Raw genomic sequence first — 27,222 nt, forward strand, 5'->3', positions numbered from 1 at the left:
TCCTTTTTCACTGCAGCCTGACTCTTCCACCCCGTGTTCCAGCACTCTGCCGAGCATTATTTTATCTGGTTCTGAATTCGGAACGGAATCAGGCTGAGTACGACATTGTTGGCCACAATTTCGGCCTCGCGAACCCACTTCGCGTTTGTTTCGCCCGAAATGAAATAATTCCGAGCGACAACGCTCGCTAGCATCGAGTGTTTCCTTTTCTACCTCGTTCGAGGATGGTTCGCGGTTGCCAGAACATCGCGTAAAATTCGTTGTATTGCGCGGTATGTTCCTGAAACCTGATAGAGTGAAATTGGGATTTTATGACAATTTTTGGAGTCCTTGTTGGAAGTCCTTGGAATCGATAAAAATATGTACCGTGTAGATGTTTTTAATAAAATGTTAATTTCATTTGGTTTTGCTGCGATAAGAATTCGATTATGTAGATATATATAGCTATTGATTTTTTATGCTACTTATATAGAGGATTTAATTTTTATTACAACGTTCGCTTAGGTATCTTTTTTAAGAGGTGTGATAAAAATGAGTTAATGGTAATGTAATAATCTTTTCATGTTTCTTTTCACGAATATAATAAAAGTCGGAATATCGTACTGTAATACGTACATATGTAATGTCTGTATTTTGAAACGCGATAATGATATGCTAGTAACGAAAGCGGATATTTAATTATATCATTTTCACCTGCTTGCTTTTTGAAGATACGTGCTAGCGGAATGATTGTAATTTTAATTAAATGGAAAAGCTTCCGGCAAATATCTTAGACGAGTTTCTCAAAATGATGACAATAATAATAACAATAATAATAATAATAGAAGTACATTATATATGATATAATTGCAGGAGTCTAAAAGGATGGTTTATGGTCACGATATAATAGAGAAGATTTAAAAATTCTAAAACCTAAAATAATTGTAAGACTTTTAATACGTGTAGCTTATAACTATGTGAATTTTTGTGAATATACGACTTTAATTTTTACATGAATCGTCCGGTTGCATGCGAACAAGTCTTTTTATTTTCGAGTGTGAGCTCCACTTTTGTATAATTCATGTAGAGCGTTTTCCACAGTTGAGAGAAATTAAGTGTTTCTTGAACGAACAAAACGCGAGCGACGTAATTCGTCTAAATATAAAACGTGGCAGAGTTCTGTAGAAAATGTGCAGCAGATATTTCCCACGTATCGCCTCAATCTTAAAGAAAAGTATATTTAATATTTTGGCGCCAAAAAAGGAAGGGAAGTATTTTGTTTAGAAAGAATAACTGAGCTCTTTTCTATTTATTAAAACTTTAAATCTCTGCGGAGAGATTATTTTAGAACAAATATGTTACATTTTATCAAACAAATACAGTTATAAATACAATTTGCTTGGTTCTGTTTTTCAAGGCAGATAGGTTCCCGAAAAAAGAAATTCGTGTAAAAGGTATATAGTGTGATGGAAACATAGAGCGTGGAAACCTAATGCTTTCTTTTCATTTATACTGGAGATTTAATACAAATAATAAGTTATTTTCGAACAATTCATATCAAAGTTTTTAATTAAACCAATACCTAGTTTATTTTTTTCATTTGGACTCATCTTGCACTTTACAAACTTGTAAAGACGATTATATGTACATTATGCGCACCAGAGACCTCACTAGATCATTTTTACTTGAAACAAATAATCAGCAATTAAATTCCAGGAGTCAAAATTATAATGGAGATCCAAAAAAGTCACTCAAAAGAGTTTCGAACGCAAAAGATTAAATTCAAATGAATGTTTTTAGAAAGTCACCATTTGTACAATTAACTCGCATAAAATAATACTCGTGTCATTAAAAAGCGTGGAAAGGGAATCGGATTCTTTTTTAAATCCTGTTAAATCAGAATCGTGTAAAAACAAAACTAGGCACACTAATCAATTATTTATTGTAGAATTCTGTCAGTGGCTTAATTTTTGCACGATACTGAACGTGCTAATTATCGAACACCGGCTAGGTTGCTTCCTTTTTGTTTGTGTTTGAACCGAGATAATTAAGTATTCTATATTTATTCTAATGAATATTCTATATTCTAATGAATAAAAGCACACTAATCAAGAGAAGAATCGGTTCTAAACGACGCAGAATCGTGTTAAAAGATTTAATCCGCTAACGATTATTGGACAAAGGTACTGGGGGATTCACTGATACATAGCGCGAATTAATTTCTAACGACGACGACGATATTGAAAATTATCGATAGAATAGAATTGTCGATAATAAAGTAACATACCTGTCGTTGAATAAAGGTTACGGAAGTATCTATATTCGACTTCGAACTGAATGTCACGCTTTTAATGGAACATAGATATCTGGTCGTTCATATCGATGCATCGGTAAATTCATTCAATCCTTTGCATGTCTGATTTCCATAAAATATTTTTGGAGAGTATTGAGATATGTGTAATTTTGTGTGCTAGAGTAGATTAGTCGCGTAATAGTGGCACACACGTATGAGTATGAGTGTGCGGAAGTATGTACGTGCACAGCGTCTCGTAAAACAAATGAATGCAACTATTTCGTTAGTAGTGTGGGGCATGGAAGATGATGAGACAAAGAGAGTGCTGAAACGCGTGCAAAGGTATATCGACGAAGATCTTGTAAATCACATATTAAATAAATCTAAAACTATTTTGATAGCAATTCTAAGTGTAATCTAAATGTTCCTATACATTTATTTCGGCGATTAAGGTCCACAATTCTCAACAGAGAGTTATTGTTGTTAGATTTATAGATAAATTATCTCAAGGATTCTATCACTTAAATCTTATACCTAATCTTGCAAATTTTTACAGTTATCTCCGTCTATAAATTCATACGTAATATCATAGGAAATATCGTATGTAATAAACAATTAAAAGTTTAAGTGAATTTTTAAGAAGTTTCAAATTATCCGATAGCTGAGTAGCACAAGTTGTTAATTGCCCGGTAAAGGGAGCAAAACTTTGATATTTCGAACATCGATCAACTAATTAAAGACAGTTACAAGAATAATTGCTGATAAGACTGTCCAACTAACCAGAAACTCGGTTGCTCCCAATATTAATAACCAACTGCAAGCCTGATTACTTCCTGAAGACTGTAACTAACAACTGGCCATTAACTAGCTACTCCGGGGCCATCGTTTTCTCCGAATATTACAATCTCTGTTACACAGTTTCGGACGTGCTGGAACTTACCACGTGTTGGGTGAACTTTGGTATAAACGTGAAGATTCCTTCAAGACTCGAATCCGTTGCGCAACTAATTTCTGAACCTCCCATCTGTGTGTCTTCACAGGAAACACGACAGATGGAAATTTTGCACTGTAAATATGTATATGAAGAGCTGAGACTCACAGAATATAGACATTTAAAAATTCATAAAACAAATGAACTAACTAACTAACTTATCCGCTGAAAAATTGTCTACATGGAATATCGATGTCTTCGACCTTGCTAAAAATTTCTCCTTCTAACGTAACATAAATTGACTAACGATTTAATTGAAGCTTCTCTCATAATTTTCTTCTTTGTTGCAATTGGTAGAAAATGGTTGCTTCGCAAGTTCAATGGACAAACTATTATATCTTACGAGTAGTATTCGAACCCTATGAAAGAAACCTTAGATATTGAATTCGATTCGGATTTATAAGTACATATTGAACTTGATCTTATCGCTCCCTATAAACCTAAATTCGATTTTCAATCGAAGACATGAACGAGGAACATAATTCTCAACGGTGTGCTCCACCTTCCACGAATTCGTTCGTTGCAACGGTACACTACTCGCCCGAGGAAAAGAACGGAGAAAAGTGTGCGAAAGAGGTAAATAAACAAAACGGCGAACGAGCAAGAGCTAAGCAAAGCTTGCAGAAAATCTTGGGACATAGCACGGTCGAGTTCCTCCTCGAGGATGTCCTCGTTGCTACGTTTTCGTTTAAAATTGATTGATTCTTTTGAAACCACTAATCTTTCTAATTTTGAAAAGCTGCGTGAAACGGGAAGATACCTCGAAAACTGAACGAAACTTTTGCGCAAATTTTACATAAAAAACGATTCGTGTAAAAATAAAAAGCAAGGAACGAATAGTTTTAAGTATGAGTAAGGATTTAACTTAATTAACTTCCTTCGCGTAATTTGCAGAAATTTTTATGAAATTTTTTTGAGAATTGCACAAGTATGAAGATTAATTTTTCGTTGACAGTAAAGTCATATTGACTGACACTTTTGAAATTGTTTTTACTTAAAAGATATAGTAAAGAAATCAAATAAATCTTTGTTATTGCATTCAATAGTCGTCGATGTTCCAATAGATATGAGAGATTTTTTAGTACAAGATTTGATCAGTGATTTCAAACAGTTATTTCATTTCGATCGAGAATTCGATTTCGAGATTTCCTTTGCGTGAACTCGTTCGTCGGACAAGATGGAAATCTGGCATAACTTGCTTGTCACCGAAAAAAGATATTGCGTTCGAAGTAAAGTAGATCACGAGCAGTAATCAAACACGACATTTTTTATGTTATGTTACGTGTAATTATATGTAACGCCACATTACCAAACACACATGCAACACCCATTTGACGTATTGAAAGTTTCAAATAAAAGAACAAGAACATTAAAGTCAAGTTATGTAGGATTACAGTCGACTTTCCAAACTGTAAGCTAGCAATCAGACCACAGAAAAGAGAAATTGCAAAAAGGAATATAAGATCGGTGTCAAATAATCGCACGAACCAAAATAGATGTAACGAGAAACAAAAAGAACCGGTCTCAGGGGTGGTTACGTTCACAGGCGAATGGAACTGCGAAACCGGGAGCACCGCGAGAGAATTATTTCGAGGGCGTGAGGGAAAAGCGTAATTACTACGAAAATTGCTTCCACCGATTTATATTCTCGTTGGACGACCGCGGCGAGAAATGAAAAATGAAATCTCAACGAGCCTCGGGGCGAAAATATCGTTTCGAACGAAAACAGAGAAATTCCGATCGCAGATGGTAGGGAAATTCCTGACAGAGTCCCATACACCTTACAACGAACTTAATTTCCGAATCGAATTCCGACGATTTGTAATTCCGCCTAGTTCGGTCGTGCTCTAATGAAATCGCATGAAGTACGAGTGTAATTAGCATTCTCTTGTGTATTAGTAGTTACATTGCCAATGTGAAACTAATGGCGTCGAGCAGGATTAGATGCAGGGAAATTAAGAATGGTAACCGAGTGGCGTAGTTTCACGCAGCTATTATTATACGTTATCCTGTCTCTTGTTAGTTGTTGAATTTTATCACAGAGATTTGTTCTTACAAGGAACGATAAGCAGGAACGGGGAGAAATAAATTTACAAACAATCTAATATTATATTCGCCTGAAAATAGAAGTACTCCTTTTTACAGGTAAAGATCACAAAAATCATCAAAAATACTTTCTACATTATTTGGAAATTATAAGAAGTACCCACTACAGCTCTTTCTTTATACTCCATCTTCTTTCGTAATTTCTAGTAGAAACACAACATTCGTGCAATTATTTTTTTGAAGCAATACGCAAGAGAAAGCATTATTAAAACTTTCACCAAACAAATGTTCTGTAAAGCAAACTTTTTCTACCTTGTTTCCTCTGAATTATTCTTGTGTAGAGATGAAACATCGCCACCCTTGGCCAACTTTTGTGACACGAAGCGACTGCTTGTTTCCGGACTCGGAGACACAGAAATTCGCGGAATTTTCGCGTTTTCCCCGTAGGCGTTTTACCCGTTTCATGGAAAATATCGTAGCTGGTGAAAAGCGAGCTGCATTTCCCGGATGAAGGGTGGTGCGATCGCTCCGTGAAATGGAGGGCGAACTAGCGAGAGAAAGAAGGGATTTGAATTCCAAGGAAAAGTTTGAATTAGAGGGAATAGCGATGCCAAGGGATTTCTCTTGAAATGACGGATCAATGAGTAGTTTCCTTTATGATGATAGAATGACAAAGTTGGGGAATTGACTAGGCCACAAATATTGGAAAGGGACTCGTATTTTAGATAACATCTTTGATGTAATAGCGACAGATTCTTTACCCGAAGATTTCGTTTATATTTTCTAACATAGGTATTTTGAATTTTTTAAAGTTAATGACGCTAATACAAAGTAAAAATTACAGCACGATAAAATCCAATTAATTTCCAAATATTTGTTTAATAATCGAAGCTCAACGATATAATTTAATATTACTAAAGTTTCAGAACTTTTATTAAACTTATTAAAAAGATACCCGACTATGGACAGAGCATCGAACTATCGTGCCCAAAAAACGAGAGAAGGAAGAAAGAACAGAATTTACGTTGGAAATTTTACACAACACCGACTTCAAGACCATAAACCCGTAAGCAAAAATCCATAGTAAAATAGACGTCCGCCCAAGCGCTCAAACTATAAATTCTGTCCTCGCAAAATCAAAAATCCCAGCAGCCTTGATACTCTCTAAAGCGGACAATGCAAGTCATTGCAAATATTCTCTCAACCAAACCTGTTGGTGGTAGCAGATATTTTCGAAGCTATGTCGAAGTTTCTTTGCCAGGTTTACGACTCGCTAACTTCTTACCCACAAGCAGCAATCCGAGCATTAATTGCGTAGTGGCAAAAATGGTGAAACGAAGCAACCCGCGAAGCTCTTGAAAACGATACGACCAGCTGCCTCGTAAACCTTTGCACATTCAAATCTGCTCACTAAGATGAGAAATTTTCAAGGGAAAATTTTCGTTGCTTTGAGATGCGATCGATATTTTATCTCTACCTTCGCAGTATCGTCAGAGAAATTCGTCTTTTGAAGGGATATGGGAATTCTATAATGTGAAGAAGATTATAAAATGCTTCGTTTATTATACACTATCACTCAAAAGTTTGTGGTTACTTTTCTAGTTATAAAATTAGGGATGCGAAAGTCTAGGATGGTTTTATCTTCTATGAGAACTGTTGTAGAATGTCAGTTTTCAAAGTTGATGTACAATAAAAAATACGTAATATATTAATTTAGATTTTATCTAATGCGCTCTATCGAAGATGTAATTAACTCACTCACTGCCAACTACAAAATATCTCGTAGTAAGCGTACGTATCAAGATTGCCGATTACGAGATATCTCGTAGTTTGCGCTACAAGTTTAGTTTGATTGCAATTGGTCACGGAATAACTTTGCGTTAGAAATTATTAAAAAGGATGAACGAAAATTTTATATAATAATATTCATATAATAGTATATAGATTTTGTGAAATTCCATGTTTCCTTTAGAATAAAATCTTGGCGCCTAGAGCAAAACGCTCTAAATTTGCCTAGCAGTGAATGGGTTAATGTAAAATATTTTTATTTCTATTATTCCTGTAATATTCCTTTAACGATTTCATTCCATTTTATTCTCTATCTCTCGTATCTTTAAACACGAAGATTAAAAACTCATTTCAATTATAAACGTAATTCTACCTTGGTTTCTTTGCTCGTAAAACATCGATAAAAGACAATCGTTATTAGCACCCCCGAGATGGAATACAAACGCGAAACGTCGTTGTACAGATATTTACGTACGCGAAATCGTTTCAATTTATTAAAACGTGTAGCAACGCATTCTGTAGATCAAACAACGTTTACTAACAAATATAATTTTATTAACAGCGGTAAGAGGATTGCATTAATTACCATTTTTACACGCCGTTCCGAAGATTCTCCGGAAAACGGCCAACGTTAATTAAAATTATTGTACGTATAGAGTACGCTAATATAATACGGTAATATGAGTATATGAATTCCACTTTTGTATATGCAACCGAAAATCGAGGAAGAAAGTCAAAGTAATCCATGCGGAACAAATTAAAGATAAATTAGAATTCAAATTAGAATAATCTACAACAAAAAATCCCAACCAGTAAATTATGCAATAAAGAATCAGGATATTCATCACGGTACATTAGCCAGAAAAAATCTCTCCCACAAGACACTTTACCGCCAGACCAATAAATTAAAAAGCAAAGAAAAATCAGAATAGCTCGGTTACAGGAAAAAACCCTGCTATTCCACGCGAACACGTCGCTGGAAGCATGCGTAACAGCAAAGTAGTTTGGAATCGTTATCGCGGAAGGTAACGCGGCGCAATTATACGTGCTCCGGGGCTAGCACCGAGCAAGTACGATAGTTGTAAATTCTGAGAAGCGGATCTGATCCTTCCAGAAGTCCTGTACTAGCGCCAGCAACCGGCAAGGCAATCTCCGCGTAAAATCTCCAGGAAAATATTGAAAATTGCAAGGCTTCCTAACTACGCCAAGGTAATTGTAGCAGTCTCTCCTTTCACGGTATAACAAGCTACGAAATCGTATTCCATCTTGCGCCGTATGCACCACGATTCCCAATGAAGCATCGGCAGGACAACGAGACACGCGTCCTTCTTTTCTTCAAACAACAACGAGCTTAGCATTTTTATCGCAACCGCGTTTATGCGCCCAAAGGAATTCGTGATATCGAAGCGAATAAGGAAGAAGGAGCCGGGGGCTGTGTTAACCATCCGACGAAGCTGCGTTCTCCTTGTATTTGAAATACCTGAATTCTCCGCGGTACAACCGCTCTGGAATTTTTGTTCCCTATTGTGGAAATACGAGGTTCTTGGTTGTTTCCTGTTTCTCGCGGAGAATCGAAATACGAATTGAGAATGCAATGGAGAATTAATCTCTGCGAGATTGTTGGTGTTCAGCCGCGAGTCGAAATAAACCGCATTACACGGGATTTGGCAGGATGTGTGATATTACTGAACTCAGTATTCTTCTGCATTTTCTGGTATTTTAAAAGAAAGTGGACGATATTTATACAGTGTACACTGTATGCTTGTGTACTTGCAATAACCCGTGATGCTTTGCGGGAGTGACGAAAAGGTGGGAATAAAACAGACTCGACCCGCGGTAAATTAAAATTTCAAATTATCGTCAGCGTGATAGATCGATCGACGACAAAAACGATATTATTTGGATGTAGGTGACATTGGTAGTAATTGTATTTTGTACAATGTTTCCACGAACGAGAGAAATGAAGCTCGAGCGGTTGAAATTTGTGCAATTATTAGTCGATCGGTCTCTGAATGATTTTCGTGAGAAACTTGAACAAATTTGCAGCGAACGCGTTGGCAAAAAGTTAAATGGAAAATCATTCCATATTCATGCGGGAACATATAATAATTGTATCGTCTGTGAAGGCTTTATTCGGTATTTGTAATTACATATCGAGCCTGATACAATTCTCGAAAATTAACATTATTCATGTTCATTTTGAAAGCTAAATTTTTTTCTCAATGTACGTGCTGGAGCAGAACGCAATTCACATTATTTTCGAAATAACAAATGTGAAATTCATGGGATGTGTTAAAGAGCCAATATTATAGGTATAATGTTGTCGAAATTCATAAATCTTCAATTAAAATGAAATTCGATGCTCCTCGAATCGAAACGCATTGATTTCTAAAAATATAATGATTTAAATAGCTCGAGATTTAATTATCATTTATATTTCAGCTTTACGTATATGTATGCGATCTTGATTTTCCCTTCGATTTAACATGACGTACGAGCAACGAATTAATCCAGATTCCGACACACATGTTGAACTTAATCCTGTCATTACATGTAAACAAGATGTAAATTCGCGTATCTATCGTTCATAAGTAGGTACTATTTGTGATAACGTATTGCCATGTTACTATATAGTATTGTCAGATGCGAACAATATCGATTAATTGTCTATCCGATGCTTACAATCGATAGAGCGACGAACTATTCAGCAGAGCAGATGTCCATTTTCATATGTTTCGCTGGTAATAAATTATTAGAATTTTTATGGAACATGCTGCTCGCTTTGTTTAACAAAGGGAGATAAAAGTATAGATTTAAATGGGAGAGCACAGGGATATTTTTCCCTCTCTTTATCAATTTTCTGTTTAATAGAGAACCTTATATTTTAAAAGCTCGTTCTCTATTTTCATTTCTTTCCACTTTTATTTCCCTATCGTATCCATATTATATCTTCTACAATTCAATATTTACATAACTTTGCATATTTCCCAAATATCCATAGGATCATTAATTCCAGAATTTTCAATTTTCTGCCTGGCTATACACTGGAATTAAGTCTTTTACACTTGTACCTTCGTTTTAGTTCTGCACCCTACCCTTTCCTCATAATTTATTCTCATACAAATTCACGATCCAATAAAGAGTAAAAGACCTTTCAGCGAGTAACACTTCTTCTACCAACTACATATGCAAACAAACAAAATTCAAAGGCAGTATAAATCCTTATGAACTGAAATCATAAACGAGAAAAGGGAGAATAATTCATATACCTGTGCAAATAACTGGAAAGAGTTTTCCAAGTTCCCTCGGACGCGTCGAAGAGAAGAGAATTCCATTACTGGTGGTTGCTCGCAACGATACGATTTCCTTCTCTCGATATCTTTCCAAACACGTGCTTCGAAAGCAACGAAAGCCGACCAACGTCGCGGAACTTTAAGCACCAAAGCAGAAAACTCGCTGGTTTTCAAACGGGAACGTTCCGCGAAAGTTTTCATGCAGGGTCTTTAGAGGATTTTTACTTCCCCTTTCGCCACGTTTGCCAACGGTCGTCGGCCATTGTGCGACTACCCGTTTGTTTGCACGCTCGTGCCGTTTGTAATTCGCAGGATGCATCGCTAAAATCGGAGAAAAATTCGTGTCGCGTCGCGTTACGGCGATTAGCGTCTGGCCGTGCAATTGTGAACGAACCGATGAAACGCAAGCAGACATTCTAGGCTGGATATTGCCTCGATCTTCCGATGAAAAAAACGGAAAAGAGCAATCAGCGAGAATTAGAAAACATAACGTTCGTAAAGGAATATTTTTTGAACTGAAGATGGACGATTTTGGAGAAATTTTAGCTTTATTTCTATGGAGTGACGAATAAAGATTTATGGATAGGTCATTATTCGTTTCAGCTTCAAGCCTTCTTTTTTTCTTTAAACTACCATTTTAACTTGGATTGCTTTGACTGATTTAAACGCCATACGTTGTATTTCCCAACCATTTTACTACATTTTCACAGCTTGAAAAATTTGTCATGCATTTATGACAAACGACTACACGTATACTGATATTACCGCCATAGAACCTCCAAAATTGTCGCTGACATTGCTTTTATATAACGATGTATGGCTCACCTTACGTCGACGTACACAGGATAACCGAAACTCCTGCAGGATAGCCAAAGGCTGTTGAAAGAGCTGTGTCAGCTTTGTCCTGTACTCGACAGTACCAGTTGTGCAGTGATCGATCGGAAAGCATGCAGCTGGCTGGACTGAGTTAAGGGAATGTCGTATCAACTGGAAAATACCGTGTCCGGGCTATGTTCTACTCGAAGTTTGGATAAGCCTAGATCCTGCAGTTATAAGGAGATACTATATTGTTTCAGTTTAGTCACGGTAGTATGTTGAACATGACACAATGTTTTGCTTGAAGGCGGAGGACGGGTTTCAGAACGTTGCTTTAGTCTAATTCTAAATGGTAATGATCTGCATGAGGCGTGTTTTAGCATAGATACATTTGATTAAATTAAGGAATGTTTTAGATCTTTGGAGTAAAATATTCTTCTCAGAGGAATTAATTAAAAAAATAAGAAAATAATTTAATTTGAGGAATTAATGTGGACATTTGTTGTATTTTCTTTTTTCATTTCATTACTAATATATATAATATATATAATAATAATAATATATATATATATATACACTCTCGATGATTTTTTCACTTTACTATATCAATATCAGATAGTAATTTTTTTAATAAAAATATAACAATTCCTTTCAATTTCTATTCTTGTTCAAATTTTCGTTAGCAGGAATCATCCAAAATATTCTGTTAATCGATATTCCAATAAACGACTATTCGGTTATTCGAGGATTAATAAAAGTATCTACATATATACCTATCTACGTGTTACACCTGGGCCACGGAATTCAATCCATTAACTACCATTCACCAATTTATCATCGATAAATTTACAAGATCATTCAAATCTTTCATCAGTTTCTCAAAGAATAGACATCGTTAGAGCAGCACTTAAACGAATTTACCTCTCTTTAGCCAATGATGCCGCAGGTAGAAATTATTCTGCTTGGGCGAAGTTGTATCGCTGCCTGGGGAATTCGATTTCGAGACTTGACCCCGGCTCACTGACGAAGAAACGCGTATTAATGGGGAAAAAATGAGTCGTTTTCGTTCGTGTAATTATATCTATCGTCTATTATCAATTAAAACCTTTGTCTCGCCTCATCTCCCTGCAATTTTCTAGCCTGATTATTGGACGATCGTCCACTTCTTTGTTTTTGATACGAGCATGATAACAGACGGATAATGTCTGATAAGAAGCAGAAATGCTGTTGTTTTCGACGAGATTTTTTTCTTGATGGGAGATGGACCCTTCGGATAGTGGAAGTGATTTATTTTGTATATCAAAGCACACGATTAAAAACAGATACATAAATCTCTTTTCTTATAACATAAATATCTAATTTTTATATCGCTTGGTGATTAAAATGGAGGGGATATTATTCTTTTATTTGATATGGCAGGACTATAAAATAGGCTACTAAAAATCTCCAACTGTTTCGTAGAAATATTTTACTAAACTATATATTTCAGTAAATATTTATTATATTAGCATTTAGTAAGACAGTCCTTGTGTTACACAATCATAATGTAGACGTAGACTATGTCTTAAAAATATTATTAAATGTATTAAATGTCGAGAATCTACATACTGAGATACTAATGGACAACGACAGTGTAATATAAAAGAGTGTACAGAACATTTTTATATGTCACACGTAAAAATTCTCCAAGTATCTCGAGGTCATTTTTATAATATAAGATATTCATGAGCACAGTTCTGCAGTCACACGATGTAGAACAAGTAAAGTGCAAGTATAGCCTGTAAATTAGCTGTACGCGTGCAAACGAATGGATACAAGAGGCAATCGAACCTTCTCCTATCTGAAACTGATCGAGGATGTGGTAACGATTAATCGGTGGTCCACCTGGTTTAGCCTCTGAAAGACTAGCATCCGATCGATATTCGAACTTAATTTATCCGCAAGTGGAACACGTCGGATACCGATACTGTCGATGAACTCGCGAGAAAAGCAGCGTTCAATCTTCAGCCAGGATTCGCAGTTGATTCGCAAACAAGATTTCAGAGCGCGTTCTAAACGTTCAAACAAAGTGAAGTGGTCGGCCAGCTGATTTATTGGCGGGATTTTCTGCTCTCGTAGCCTGCGATCCCCTCGGTCTTTGTGCAGCTGTCGTTGCACGCTCTCCGCCTATACACGCCGGTGTATTAAATCGTCAGAGAATTGAAACTCGACGAAATTAACCTGGATCCAGACGAGATTTCTGCCGCTTATCCTTCCACGATGATGCGTTTAACCCTCGGTTTTAAGCCGTGATCCTATTTTATTTTCGACTCGATCGTGTCCTCCTTCTTTCTAAATAGTTTCCTCGTTTAAAAAAAACGAATACGTATTACCTTTTGAATTTCACCGGTATAAATATTTTGTTCCTTTTTTACTTTTCTTGTCTCTTAAAACCAGTAACCTGACAATTTCTTTATATAATTTAAATTACAAAATATACAAAAGCATGAATACATGATGCGAGCCAAGGGATACGATGAAGTTAATCCTCTTTTTTCTGCTCTTCTTATCGAAATAGGGAATATAATTTACAGTGATCTTCAACATTCCTTTATACCTAGATTATTTCAGATTTTCTTCCGAATGTTCCCATTATACGCTCCTCTTTTACTTTTTCAGGTTGAGTCTAAAGTACATTTGATTCTTATTTCAAGGTATTTCAAATTCTTTGAAACCAGGTCATGTAGATTTCAAATTTACAATATGTACGTACAATACGTTCTTTACTAAGTGTAATTTCTACGTTTCATCGCTGTATCTTGACAATTTTCATACTGATAGTTTCTCACTATTTCTGGCATTTTTTATTTTCTATACTATCATGCTTTAGAATTCGACCTTGTAATATTTTACTATTACGAGAGACACCTTAAGGCTATTCGTATGATCTGAATTCTTTATGGCCTTCGTGTGCGACCCATCCTTTCGAAATCTGCGCAAATGCGTGCTACACATCTTCTACGTCCACGTAACACTTTGCACTTTGTATTCTCTGTAACTCACCGTAACACGATGCACTCCGTATTCCGTGACACAATCCAATGTTCAGCAGTTTGTAACTTTGGTCGTCTGTAACATTGTTCCCTGCATATTGTTCTCGTGTTTTCTGAAGTTCCACCGGCTTTACTTAATAGCGAATCAAACTGGAGATGAGGCGATAGTGGAATCCAGAGCTAGAGATTAGTCCATTTTTCGTCTCTAATAATTATCTCCACGTTTTAATTAATATTCATTCATTTACACCTTAAGTGATTCACGCTAGTGTCTGCATTATATCATAGTTTATATCTCGTATTTTATCTTACATTAATGAAACATCTCCGATAATATCATTCGAATTTCTGTCGATTTTTACCACGAGCAAAATTCCTTCTGAAACCTTTTTCTGATCATATACTTCCTTCCGGTATATAGCTCTCGCGGATGAAGTGACAAACTATCATCATCATTGTATGTTTTCAGGAGTATACACACCTGGACGAACGTAAACGTTTACGTCGCACGTTTCATCGCGAAATGTTTGACAAGTGTAATCAAAACGCATCGCTAGGTGTTGGCAAATTTTCGTCTGAATCTCCCATGAGATAGGACTACTGATTGAATTTTCGTTTAGAATAGATCTTCGTCAATTTTAGTGAAACTTATTTTAAGAGAAGAAATTCGTAATATTTTAAAAAAACATATTGCTATTGCGCTTAATTATCTGTGAATGAATATTGCCCTGTAAAGTACTAATTTACACGTATTTGTAATAAATATTGATTTTCGTTGTTTTGTAATTAAACCGAATGATTATTTAGTATATAGAAACAACTGAAATGCAAATATCGTGTTTCACTTATATTTGATCGTATCGTATGGTAATCTGTTTTATCATTCAAGTTTATTGACCCAGTTCAGAATTCTACGCTACAATCAATTCATTATACGTGATTACGTATATAGATATCTTGTACACAGGAATGAAAATCCAACAATATATTAGAAATAATTTACAAATATTACTTGTATGTTACAGTAGTTTACACGACTCACGATTATACGGAAAAGTGTGCTAAATAACATGTATAGGTCGACAATTTGTTTTTCAATGTAGAAATATTTTCAAGATTGGTAATAAAGAAACAAATGTCCCTGTAATAATACTAAATTTGTAAATTTCTGAACGGATTTCGGTAACGATACGAATTATATAAAACAAAGTATTAAATATATTTGTCTCTATAAAAGAAAATATTAAAGATATCTTTCTCGTTAATAATGATTATTTCAAGCAAACTGGAAAGTTCATATTTCTTATATATTTCGAAAAAGTAAGTTTTTATTTAAGTCAGCTTTCCTTGTATGGATACAGAGGAGAATAGTTTAAAGAAAAGATAGTTTTACCGGACTGGAAAATGTAGTTCCTCCGGCTACGCAATTATGAACTTGCGAACAACTTCGTTTGAGAAAAAAAAGAGTTTCAAATAATGGATATTCAACACACTAACCCATAAAATGAAATAGCTTTGTTAATCAACAACTTTTATCCCTTGAATTTCTATGCGAACACTCAACTACGTAATCATTCGGATTAAAAACTGTTCCTTCTTTTTCTATTCATCTGCAAGCTAATTGCAAAAATGAACACATCAAAAACGTTTTCAATCTGAAAAAAAGCAAATAGAAAGGGTAACAAAAATTGTTTTTGCAATATTCTACATTTTTAACTTACGGTAAAAGAGATAAAAAGAGTAACAACATTTATACACAGCGGTTTACATTTCAAGCATTTGATAAACTAAATGAGAAAAGCAACGTAAATTGTAACAAATCTGCATTCTTATGTTCTAATGAAGCAGATAGAGATTAATAGTATCCAACGCGCGCGTCGCTTGCATAAATACGTATTAACTAAATTAGATAAATTAAAATTTATTTAAGGAATAGTCGCACACCGAACAAATGGAAAAGATAAAAATAAATCTACGTAAAGTTGTATTAAAAGAAAGAAAAATAACTCACCAATCGTTGTTCGATTTCAATTGACCATTGCCTTAGGACATCCGTGAGTTGAATCCCTCAGACAAGGCAATCGACCTTTTCGATTTCTCCATCGGAACTCCGTCTTCCTCGTCTTTCTCAAATCCAACCTGTTCGCCGCTGAAAATGCTTTTTAACGATTCTCTACGATCGTTGATACGTAAAAGTTAAAAACACTTGCGCGTCTCGTAAATTCATTTGACTGCTTTTAGACAGCGATATAATCTTTTACATTGTGCAACACAGAGTACCGAACCTCGTTTCACATGAAAAAGTCATTTTCGCAAAACCAACAGAGAGACAAAAATTCCCTTTTTTCCGTCCGATACGTTCGATAGCGGATGTTTTTCGCTTTTTTTCCCTCTCTTTTATTTTTTCGATAGCTGTTCGAAACCCAAACGATTTATTCCCTTTGAAATTCCGCTCTAATCCTTTTGGTTTCCCGGTATAAGGAATAAATAGCGGCAAGCGATTAAGCACGTCGCAAAGATAACATGCCGCGTATTAATTCCCGACCGAACCCTCCATAACACTTAATCTGATTTATTGATAAAGTTGCGGCTTCACGTTCGCCGTTACAATCTCGCCATGCACGCCTTTCATATATTCTATAGTATAATATCGACGATCATGATGTTCGAACATAAGCTTAAACACGTTTCAGCAAACTGGTTTTTAAGCTATCAGTTAATTCGATGGTTCAGTTCGTTTAAATTTAAGATACAGAAAATGTTACGGTGTTCAATCGTGTTCATAAGTATCAAGGGATCTCCTTGTTCTATATAAGATGTGATAATTGGTTTCAATTATTAAGAAAATAATTAATTTTCGCCTCGTGTTAAAAGCTTGAAAAAGTTTGCTTCGGAGAATATATGAATTATTTGATTCAGTTGTCGAGAATGTTTTAATATTTTCCGCCATATTAATGGTTGATACATGAGAAGTATAAAATGAAGAGATAAAAGCGTAATAATTGTTGTATCATTACAAACAAAGAATGTAAATGGTAGAGCTGAAGATGAAATTAAAGTTGAAACGCAAATTTGCTATTTATTAAAAAAGTTTCGGCAAATGATTCCCAGGAGTTTAATTTACTGAAAGTTGCACCATTGAAGTTTTTTTTTTTTAATAACAGAACACTCCATTTTTCGTCGTTGATTTTTATGTAGATACTATAGCGTAATGACCGAAATATCTTTCATAAAAATAAGATATTTTCTTGGCAATGGTACTCCATAACATTTTCAGTTTGTTCAAATTATAAATCATATTAGAAAAAATAAGATTTTTTGTTCACCTTCGTATCTATAAGAAATCACATAAGAAAAACAAGAACGAAGAACAAACTTAACCAAAATATTGTTTAGAGAAAGTGCACTAAAATACTCATAAACAATTAAATGCCTTTTAATATTTACAGGATCTTTATTTCGGTAAGTGAACGAAGTATGACAGCTTACAACGTTTTCGATCGAGGATGTGTGCGTAACTGAGAGCCTCGTATTACATCGTTACGTGTAACATTAATCAACCTCTCATCTAATCGTCAACCCAATTAACTGTGTGTCTTCTATTTTATCCACTGCATTTATGTCTCACGTGTACATCCGCATATATTCTCCTTAATTATACGTAATACCTTACGAACTATGCACTCCGCACCATTTCCACCCCGATTCGTGTTTCGCATTTCGACGCGACTTTCAAAAAAGTCCGAAGAATACGCTATTCATTCCCAAATCTTCAACGTTGTTCTATAACATTTCTTTCTCTTTTATACGTCTCACATGCTATAATTATCAATGAAAACACCGTGAAACGAGATGAAAAATATAATAGTATCTTCGTAAACGTAGTAACAAACGAATTCTAGGATGACGTTGGATATACACTTTTGGAAATCGATCGATCGAGAGCGAACGAGTTTGCCTGTAATTATATAAAGTGGCCTAAAGAGTAAAATTAATGTTCGCTCGGAAGGCTAACATAAACATTAATACAGAAGATAACATATTAGAAATACAGTAAAAGAATGCATTCTTAGCCTTTCGTGTAGAATGATGAGGCAACAAAGGGAAAATATACTTAATATACAAAAGTTTAGAAAGGAAATATTTCTTGCAGAAGCGCTTCTCGACAAAAATTAGGCTACTTTCATAATCACAAGCATAAGTTAGTACTTCTCTAGCTGAGAAAAGTTCTCTCTTCATAGTATTACAAATAACATGTACATTTTGTCATCGAGCACTTGTGAATGCAGCAATATATTCGACAAAATGGATCTTTTTTTCTTCTTAAAAACGGATTGATTTAAACGATGGTCCTAATAATTTATACGATGCTGGAATTAAAATCCCTATTGTCTAATAATTGTCTGAATGGATATGTAAAGGTCCAAATTCGCTTACAATTCTTATCATAGAATAACTATCTGTTTTGTTTGAAATTGTTTTTTGAGATTGAAAATGGTTGCATTCATAAGTCCTCGAAAGAGTGACTAAACGCTCCGTCAGAATTGAACGTTGAATGAAATCACGAGATTAATTGTAGCGTCGTGATTCTGTGCATACACTGGCTATCGTATAACTTATATCGCTAAACACGTTTAAGATAGGGGTTTCGGTAATGTTCATACATTTTTAGTCCCACGTTTAGGCGACGTACAAGCTTTCCGATAAAAGTCATTATTCATTTTCATGCGTATACTTCAGAAAATAAAAAACAATACATGAGCTTAATTATTCAATTTCACTCTTCAACTATAAAAATCAGCACTTGATATCCTATAATTATTCTTAACTAAGGAAAAAGAAGAACAACCATACCGGTCTTTCCCATATAAAATTAATTACCAGTTAACAGAAAATTAATAACTTTTATCGACAGCTCTCCGAACGTCCGGAATCAAACGACGATCTAATACAGCACCGAGAAACACCCACCATGGTTCACCTATGAAGTTTTCGCTTACCTACACGTATTTACACACTGCATGCACGTCTATATAGACACTCTTATCGTTTACAAATATCAAAAGGATTCGCCTGATCTCTCCGTTTCGCGGGACTTCGGTTCATCCCTCGTCCATTTCTCGAGCCATTCAGCCCCTCGCGGTTCGCCTTTAGGGCTTCCTTTCAACCGGCGCCTCAGACAAAGGTTCAAAGACGAGCCACGAGGACGTTCGCAGAAAATAGAGTAAATTTCCCGGACGACGTTGTCGAGGATGATTACGGAGCAAAGGGAAATTGTCTTTCGATCGCCTGTGTTAATCGTACCGAATGAAAACCACGAACTATGCGGAGAAAACAATGCCGTTGTATTAACTATATGTTTAGGATAGATTGTTGAAAATTTATTCAATTTACGTTTGACGTTTGAATAAATAGGCAATTTAATATCATATTATTGGAACTTTTTACTAGAAATAAAGTATTTTAATCTTGATTTTAAATTGCAAGTAAAGGGAAGTCTGGTTATAAAGAGTTAACTCTGTTCTTAGTAGAAAGATATTTCAGATAATTACAGTTTACCAATGGACAGTTAATTAACGAATGAATTGGATCTCTCTGCATGTTTCAGCCACGTTTATGACCTGCAGTATCTTCACCGGTATTCAGGCTGTATCAAGAATGTTCGATACGACACGACATATTAAACTTGAGGAATGTTTAAAGTTTTTCTCGGGCACCGGAAACGAATTCATCGAGTTCAATTTACTTTCTCGTCTGCTTTTTGATTGCCCTCCGTTTCCTCCCTGCTCTACAGCTTCTCATTTTCAAACGAAACATCCTTTTAAAATATTTACTCTGCAGCTAAGGGGTTGTTAACCCTTTGTACTGAACTGTCGCTGTATAGTGACACTGACAAATGATATGAAAATTATTTCTTACATAAGTATAAGTAACGATATATCTGATATGTCTACGTCTATATATCTAAATTGGTATAAACAATATCTGATTATATATGCAGTAATTAAGATTATAAAAATAACATTCAAAATCGGTATCAGATGTTAACAAATATTCACAAAAAATGTTTTATAAATTCACGTAATGATCGGCAATGTTCAAATAGAAACTTTCTAAGCGTTTAATTAACCATTCTATTACAAAGATTATATACGTATTTAATAAACAGATGTTTTTACAAACGTACATTTCACATCCACGAAATGGTATTAATGTTTCTGTTATTTTGTGTATCACGTATTAACTAAATACACCGAATATAAAATATTTGAAACATTACGATCATTCCACTCTAATAAACTCCGTCGCAACCTGCGCATTATCCCCATATCTCTTCATTACCAATTTTGAATAGTTAACAGCGTACAATGTATAAAAATCTACGATGCAATCTACGGGAGGCTGAGACACCCCCTTGCTCGATCAAACTCAGCCTTCGTTCAATCAAACAAAGAACTCCGCTAATTTTCTTCGCTTTCATCACAGAATTTCAATTTCCCTTTGTTCCGCAATGAATCTACGTAGAACGTCGTGCTACGAAACGAAGGCAGCGATCGACGAAAACCCGCAAACCGCCACCGTAACCAAACTGAACCTCAGACCTTAATTCACTCGCTATCCCGCTGGGTGGAACAGCTTGAAAATAATTTCGTACCTCGTGCAGGATTCGTCGACCTTCTCCCTTCTAAGTAGCGTAACGACGATCGATCAACCGGTGCGAAGAAAAGGGTGTAAGAGCCGCGTTGACGATCGTTCACTACCCGTGATGATAGTAGATCTTGTCCTTGCAATTGCACGTGGCACCGCAGAACTTTCGTCGTTCGCGGCCCTCTTTCGTGTTCGTCTCGCAGACCCAGTTACGAAACGTCCTGACCAATTCGGCGCAGTTCGACCAAAGATCGTTGTAGTAGCAGGCGTTTGTGCACAGCTTGTTGTACGAACAGTGGTCCTTGCACATGCTACACGGCTTGCCCGCCACGTAAGGACGGCTAAGTTGACCTTTGTAATTGCCGCTGCAAGTAGAAAGAATTGTGAGCCATTAACATGGTTTTTTATGCACATGTACATCGTTTGTTATAATCGTCTTTGTCTAAGGCTGCTATGAAACGTTTGAGAGTGAGATGATGTGGAATTTGGTGGAGGATTAATGAAACATGTATTTATCCGATATGAAGAATACAGGAAAGAAACACAATCTTTTGTTTTAATGTCGCTTTATGATTAAAAAGCAATGTTTCAATACGAAATAGTTAAAAATAGAAATATCTTTCAATATTTTAGAACAAAGAACAATTTTAAATTATGAGATAATCTAAACAGTCTAATAGCCTAAATCGAATAAAAGGATATTGCGATACTGGATTTAAGTGCTGCCGTGTAAATGGAAAATGTGATTTGTCGTCTTTTCCCTCTGCTCAGCCACTTCGCAGTCGCACAATCAGTTACAAGGCACTCTGCATATCGGTATCAACTTTCTGCTAAGTAATTACAATGATCTTTCCCAAAAGGGAAACATCCGTTTCCGCAACCACGAAACAACTTTTCACTAAATAATTTTTCTCTAAACAACCGTTCGATTTTATACAACCATCATAGCTGTATTTCGACCAGAAAGAATAATTTTGCCCGGCTGCAATCAGAGCGCAACTTTCCTTCATCTCCAAGAACACGACAAAAGGCTCTCTAGCTCGCTCATTTCTCCCCATCAATTTCACCCCATCCCCGTGGCAAATGCTCGCCTAATAACTCCGCGTTTACCCGCTTCGACTCGCCTGCCTGGCACTCTCTTCCTCCGGCAATCTTTCCTTCAACTTTACTTTCAGACAATTAAGCCGTGACGTTTCACGACGTTTCATGATTGCAGTTCGCGAACGTCTCCAGCAACTTTCTCTACCCGTCAGACTCTACGTTTTCCAGCGACAAACAGCCAGAGGAATGAGCTCGAGCCAATCCTCGCGACCAAGTCACGATTAATTTACATTTGGAGTATTTTTCGCACTCGGTCACCGCGATCGTCGCCGCGCCGTTTCGAATTCAAATGTCCCGCCGCGAAATTCATCACGAAACCGCGCTGAAAAGTAAAAAGTAATACTGTCCTCCGTCACAGCTCTTTATCTACTACCCAATCGAGGGAAGACCGCGGACATCGTATTAGATCATCACGAATTAGAAGAATTAAAAATCTCTGTAAGGAAAGATCGCATAGAACGGGTTTATTGGATAAATGCTAGAAATCGAGGCAACGAATAGTTTCGTCGTTCCTGAAGGATTTTGTTTCTAATTTAATACGTTTAGCGATTATAGTGTTAAAGCAGGCTTTTTGTTTGCGTCGGTTTGATATCATTGGATTGTGGACTTATATTTAAGTTCATTTGTATTCATGTACCTGTCTTGTAATTAATGAGATTTTTAATTACTGCGGTCTTCAAGTTTTTATATTATGCCATCGTTCTTGTTTCAATATAGTAAAAGAGATTTTAATATTATAGAAGTAACTTTAGTAAAATTGGAAAATAAATCGTGAATATCGGTAACAACTGCATCATATTTTCCTGAAATTGACGAACACAGTAGAGTCGATCAAAGTTCAAATTAGACTACATCAGCTATCATAGTTGCCTAAGGTTTGAAAATATTTACCATGTCCTCGCCAAGAAAATATTAACAAGAAACGCGACGTAAAATTTATTCTTGTTTATTTTGCTTTGCGTGCAAGAATTACGTTCAAAGAGTAGAGAGAATAATTTCTGGCTCGATTAATACAACTGACGCGTTAATACTGGTTTTTGTGTATGTGGTTTGAAAATTAATTTCTTAAAACACGGCTGACAAATTGTACAAGTTATCGGCCGTAATTTTCAAAAGAATAATCGTCCACTTTATGCGGCTGTTGCGTAAAGAACTCGAGAAACTTTCCTGAAACACGATCCAAGGGGAATAGAATTAATTTCGAAAATGTGCTCTTGCGTCACGACGTCTCAGAGCATTACTCCGGGATATTATTCCAGAATACTACGATGTAGCACACTATACCGTACAATAACAAAAACACATATTTCTATAACAACAACAACAAAATATTCGTTGTAAAATGATGAAGCAGATAAGGAATAAAGTAATTATTAAGGAAGCATGCAATATGTTTAGAATAGAACAGTTTAATGTCTATAATATGCAGGAATTTTTATTGAATCGCTCGAGTTCCAAGAATATTTATAGAGCTTACCGAGAGATAGAATTTTTAGAATTGAAAAGCATACACGCAAAAAATTGGGAACGGTTTATAGAAAATATTCTTCTTGAAATAGTAAACACTTGGTTGAATCGGATTAATTAAAAAAAACCAATCGAATAGCACAGATTGAATGGATTCTGGAAATTCTACGACCAAATTGCAGGAGCAGGTGCCTTGAATATCGCTGTATTTAATTTTAAACTTGTTAAAAATTTAATTTCGTTGACTGTTCATCGAGTGGTTGAAAAATTTACGATTTTACGATTTTCGGGTTTAAAAATCTTATTGTAGAGTTTCATGATCTTTCATGATCATCTTCTATGTGAACAATAACGAATAGACAGAGAGGAATAATAGAAACAATGTCCAAGGTGCTAAACAACGTGGTATTCTGGTGAAGCGATCGTGAAGAAGTTTATAGAGGGTGGTCAAAAAGTGGCTACATGCACGAGACGTCGGAGAAGTGGGTCAGACGTCAAGTAGTCTTCTTCAGAGAAGACGTGCTCCTCTTGTCGACAAAAAGCAACACCAGATACACGAAATGTAACGTACACTTCGTGATTCAACTTCTTTTTATCTTCCCTCTTCTTTTTCACAAGCATGCACGCAATTTAGTTATACCCTCTCATTGCACATTCGCATTTTCCACGTTTTTTAATTGTGCTACATTTCGTCGTTATAATCCATTTTCAATATTTGTTCGTTTCATAGGACACGCTCCTTTTAGGAAAATGACTTATAATATTGAAAATAACGAAATATCTAAATTGGGTAAACAAAACAATTCATAATTATTGGAATATCTAGTCGTACCAGGTAAGGTGTGATAATTAATTTAACATTATAGTAAAATAAAATTATTTTGACTTATCATCGTATAAATTTTCTCGCTTACAGGCCGTTGACCCAACATGATAAATATATCTTAGAATGTAATCGCTCAAAACACAGAGCTTAAGGCGAATTATGCGCCGCGTGAGCGCGATTTGCCGGCAAGATTGCAAGCCTGTCATGATTATGACGATGCAAATGAACCCGTGATACTCTTTACATAGAGGGCTACGTTGCAACTGTTTCGCGAGTGCTCGCACAGTAACTCGCAGAATATGACTGATGAAACACTGATAAAAGACTCTGACATAAGATGAATGACTATTGTACGAATCGTCAGATTCGTCGAACAGATAGCGTGTTACGTTAATATGAAATCCAACGTTCGTACACACACGTTTAATCTCTTATAGCAAATAAGTATCTATAATTACGTCACATATGACGACATTTAAGACGTGAAATTTATAGTACCTACTATTCACAACCTTCTGAAAGTTCGATTTCTTTACAATCCATCGACCTCATAAACACCGCCAGTTTTCCTCTTTGATTCCCTCTTCGCTATCTTATTTTCTATCCCTTTAATTCCTTTGTAATTACCTTTCTTTATTTATCCTTCCGGGCAGTCCTAACGCGCGTACACGGTAATATTTCCTTGGCGCGATGCACCAACAACGAGAAAAGAAAGGAAGAAGGAAGGGAAAGAGACGAAGCCGAGAGAATTTAAATTACGCGCGTCGAGCGCCGTCATAAATTCGTTTCTCGACCGCAATTTTCCGGATTATGCCCGTGGCCTTCCGCCGCGGTACCAGGCAAACTTTTCGATTACAATGAGCCACCATCATAAATTCCTGGCGCAGGAAGCAGCTGCGACTACCTACACGCGGTAATTCCCTGTGATACTTGCGACCACACGTGGCGAAGACAACTCTGTTACGTTCGTTTTTCACCAATTGACGGCGTGTGAAAAATTCATTAATATGTGTATTTAAGAACTCTTTAACTCGCCTTAATTCAGCTTCAAACGTTTCTCAACATTTCACCAAATCAACGTTAGAAGTTAAGTTTCACGATTGAATATATTCCGCTCGAACAAACTTGATTTCTTCCTCTTGTCTTAAAATCTTACTACTTATCTACTATCTTATTATATAAAAAATTACAAATTTCTGTCCTACATTACTCTGCCGGTCTATTACTCGGAGAAAGAAAACTTAGTTTTTCAAACGAATTCAAGCAACCTCGTGCCTTAACACGCTTTTGAAAATATCCCTCTGAAGTCGGCAAAATTAAATAAGACGCTTGGAAAGGAAATCATAATAGCCAGTCGGTCGCGTTTTCGAAACGACTAAACCACAGAACCGAGAAAAATGAAACGAAAACAGTGAAACGAGAGCGCGCACAGAACACGGCAACTGCGAGAAGCTTGAAGAGAATACACGCAAAGGTACTTCAGCTTTGTTACCGCTCCGTATTGTATTCCTTTTGCTGTTCGCTTTATAGGCGCTTTTTTGTTCCTTGACAAGTGGCTCTCTTGTAGGCACCTTTACACCAAACGCGATAGAACCAAGTTCGACGTGTACTTAAAATTCTAACCAATCCCGGTACTCAAATTTCGCATCATAGAAATCTGATATTATGGGGAATACATACAAAGCTGTATACTTAAAGTTCTAGGTCTATAGTTTTGTAACTTGTGGAACAAATTATTAGAATATCCTGTAACAATTGTTCCGAGATTGGTAATAAAACATTATTTTCTAATGCCATTTCTCGGTGCATCTCACTCCATTAAAACGAATGAAATAATTTTCACCAACTTTTTTTATACAAATATTCCACTGTGATACTGCTCGAATGTAGTCGACCGACTTTCGAGCCTATAGAACAAAAAATTTGTGAAATTTCAAGGTATCTTATTTTCAAATTGTCAGCAATTGTTTACTCACCTTGGAGCATAGTTGCACACATACATGAAAAAGTCCTTGCCGAGTGGACCTTTGCCACCAGTGCAATGACTCACGCCACAGCCTACTAAATGTGTGGTGGCCCACACGATTTGAGTGTAATGGCCGATTTTGCGATAATCGTTGGCTTCTTCGTTGCCGTATTTGAAATCTTTATATTCCATGTACCACATTCTGATAGCGAAATTCCTGAAAATGAAAGGACGATTGATTAATCGGCAAATTTACATTAACATCTTCCTTTTACTTTCGCCACCATTGTACAATTCTACTTTCTTTCTTTCTTCTTCGCTTTGTACACTGAAAGAAGCGAGGAGCGTTCGAAAGGCCTTTCAATCCAAAAGAAGAGAATCAAGTCAATTAAAAACACGACAGACTCGGTCGAATGGTTTCATTGGAATTGCCGACGCCAAAGGAGGACATGGAAGTGACATCGGCGACAATTGTTCACTGAACGTCAACAGGTGGGTCTCTAAGGAAACCAGCGAGTACGAAAGCAAGTTATCGTTAGGCAGAAGTAGAACAATGCTGGTGAATCGTAACTTCGAATCAGACTAGGAACTTTCGTGCCTCAACAATAACAGCTTTTTCTACTGGGAGTCTACGGTCTTCCGCGTATTTATAGGCTTATTCATACGAGGCTACTGAATAATGTATTACCTATTTTTAGAAAAGAATTTCTTACATTGAAACTTTGTAGGAAGTAGTAAATAGAATTTTATTTATACGCGGCTCAAAGCTATAAGAAAGAGATTGTAACGAAAAGAGGTTTTATTGTATGAAACAGGAGATTACTTTCCGTTGCCATCGGCAATTCCAATGATTGAAACATTCGTTAAAGAAATGCAGAGATACAAATAATGAGTATAAAAATATGTAAATCTTGTTGCAAGTGAATTAATTACGGTAAATTACAAGATACACTGAATCACTGTACATTGTGATTAA

The 27,222-nt window shown here is 36.0% G+C and overlaps 1 protein-coding gene across 1 annotated transcript in view; it reads right to left on the reverse strand.

Moving 5' to 3' along the window:
• Window positions 1-17,670: 17,670 nt before the first annotated feature.
• Window positions 17,671-27,222, reverse strand: part of LOC117210659 (cysteine-rich secretory protein 2-like) — an 87,858-nt gene continuing 78,306 nt past the window's right edge. The window contains exons 6-7 of the mRNA XM_033453875.1: window positions 26,257-26,463; window positions 17,671-21,251 (exon numbers count right to left, since the gene is read on the reverse strand). Of these exons, the coding sequence (XP_033309766.1) occupies window positions 20,996-21,251; window positions 26,257-26,463 (463 nt within the window). The 3' untranslated portion in view covers window positions 17,671-20,995. The remainder of the gene's footprint in view (window positions 21,252-26,256; window positions 26,464-27,222) is intronic.

Source organism: Bombus bifarius, unplaced genomic scaffold, assembly GCF_011952205.1.
Source record: "Bombus bifarius isolate JDL3187 unplaced genomic scaffold, Bbif_JDL3187 scf7180000008208, whole genome shotgun sequence".
Lineage (NCBI taxonomy): Eukaryota > Metazoa > Arthropoda > Insecta > Hymenoptera > Apidae > Bombus > Bombus bifarius.